Raw genomic sequence first — 1,549 nt, 5'->3', positions numbered from 1 at the left:
CACACTTCACCAAGATTCACCATGCTCATTAAAGAGTACCGCATCCCCATGCCCATGAGTGTGGAGGAGTATCGCATCGCCCAGCTCTACATGATCCAGGTGAGGTGACACAACCCATCACATCCCACCTATGTCTCACCTGCTCGCTCGCACAGTCAAAAGTGAGCATATCAAGAAACCAGAAGGGTACAGTAATGAAAAAAAAAAAGAATAAATTAAGAGTGCTGCACACGTGTGGGGGGAATAATCTGTCACAAGTTATGTGACGCAGGTGGAGCAAAAGAACAAAGCGCTTTTATGCAAATAGATTATCCATTTTAAACTCCTAATCTGGTTTTGTTTCATCTGTCCCAGATTGCATGTTTCCGCAGGAGGAGGGTGAGCTAAACCTGCTGTCAGAATCTGCTGTGCTTGTGCCCGACAGACACTTCCCTGTCAGACAGTTTCGCTCGAGACTCTTTTTTTTTCTTAAAGAGTTTTCGAGCGTAGAGGTGCGACAAGGAGGCGCCAGTTTTTACCGCTTCTGTTTTACTGCAGGGCGACGCGTTTTCTCACCGTGCGGCATGTGCAAATGAAGAAAGATTTATTTAATAAGGGGATGTGCGAGCGGCAAAGTACTGAGCAGAATTACGGCAGGCCACGATGTCACGATGACTCAGGCTGGGATTATAATTATATTATTATGTATTTTGTATTGATCAAATGTGCACATTTATATCCTTGAAAGGCAGATTGCAGACCCGTCGTCAACAGTTCAAAGAGTTCAGTCAGAAAAAGAACCACAAGCTCGTGCAGGAACAAAACAGTGCAATGAGAATTGTGAGTTTATGTGTWCGCATTTGCTTCCTCCTACACTCAACTCAAAGTAATATTTAGAGTCATGTTTTACTTAAGGTTACTTTAACTTTAACCTTTTACCCCCATGCCCCCGGTACCGGGGGCAAAACAGCTTTTTCTGTTTTGTATTTCTTTTAACTTCTCTTTTAACCCTTCTTTTAACTTAAGATCTGTCAGTTGAACCTGGACGTGTTTGATATCGATAGAAAGCTGAGAATCTTGGCTAAAAGTTCATGGAAACTATTTTCACATTCACCAAACACGGTTCAAACGAAAAGAAGTTGAATCAGAAAGTAAACAAACTGTACAAAATGGCCTCATTGCAAATCTGTAAATACATTCAAGCAAATCTGTAAAGGAAACATTTTTTTAAATTATTAGGTAATTTTTTTTAAAAGAAAGTCAACAATAGATGCCTAAATATGTTGTAAAGTGTGTTCAAAGTTTTGTTTTACTTGATTTTGAGTGAATATGGTTCAAACCGAAGTCAAATATAACTTCTCATTATTTTGTATAATATATGTGGTGACAAATAAATGTTTGTTCTTTTAAAAATCTGTCCAAACATTCAATAACTATTTTTTAAGGCAGGTAAGCAAAAAATTAATAACTTTTGGATGTAAAAACTTGAGATTTATTAATGGTACCATCATGGTCTGTCCTGTGCTGAATGACAAAATGCAAAATTATTTCTTTACTAAAACCTCTGTAA

The 1,549-nt window shown here is 38.2% G+C and overlaps 1 protein-coding gene across 3 annotated transcripts in view; it reads left to right on the top strand.

Annotated features, from left to right (window-relative positions):
* pitpnm2 (phosphatidylinositol transfer protein, membrane-associated 2) overlaps nucleotides 1-1,549 on the top strand; it is a gene marked incomplete at its 5' end in the record, with an annotated part of 25,634 nt that continues 24,085 nt past the window's right edge. For all 3 annotated transcript variants that reach the window (XM_014010601.1, XM_014010602.1, XM_014010600.1), the window contains 1 exon segment: nucleotides 1-99. In XM_014010601.1, the coding sequence (XP_013866055.1) occupies nucleotides 1-99 (99 nt within the window).

This window comes from Austrofundulus limnaeus, unplaced genomic scaffold (assembly GCF_001266775.1).
Source record: "Austrofundulus limnaeus strain Quisiro unplaced genomic scaffold, Austrofundulus_limnaeus-1.0 Scaffold70, whole genome shotgun sequence".
NCBI lineage: Eukaryota > Metazoa > Chordata > Actinopteri > Cyprinodontiformes > Rivulidae > Austrofundulus > Austrofundulus limnaeus.
Note: the sequence above shows the minus strand (reverse complement) of the source record. Positions and strands in the feature narration are given on the sequence as shown.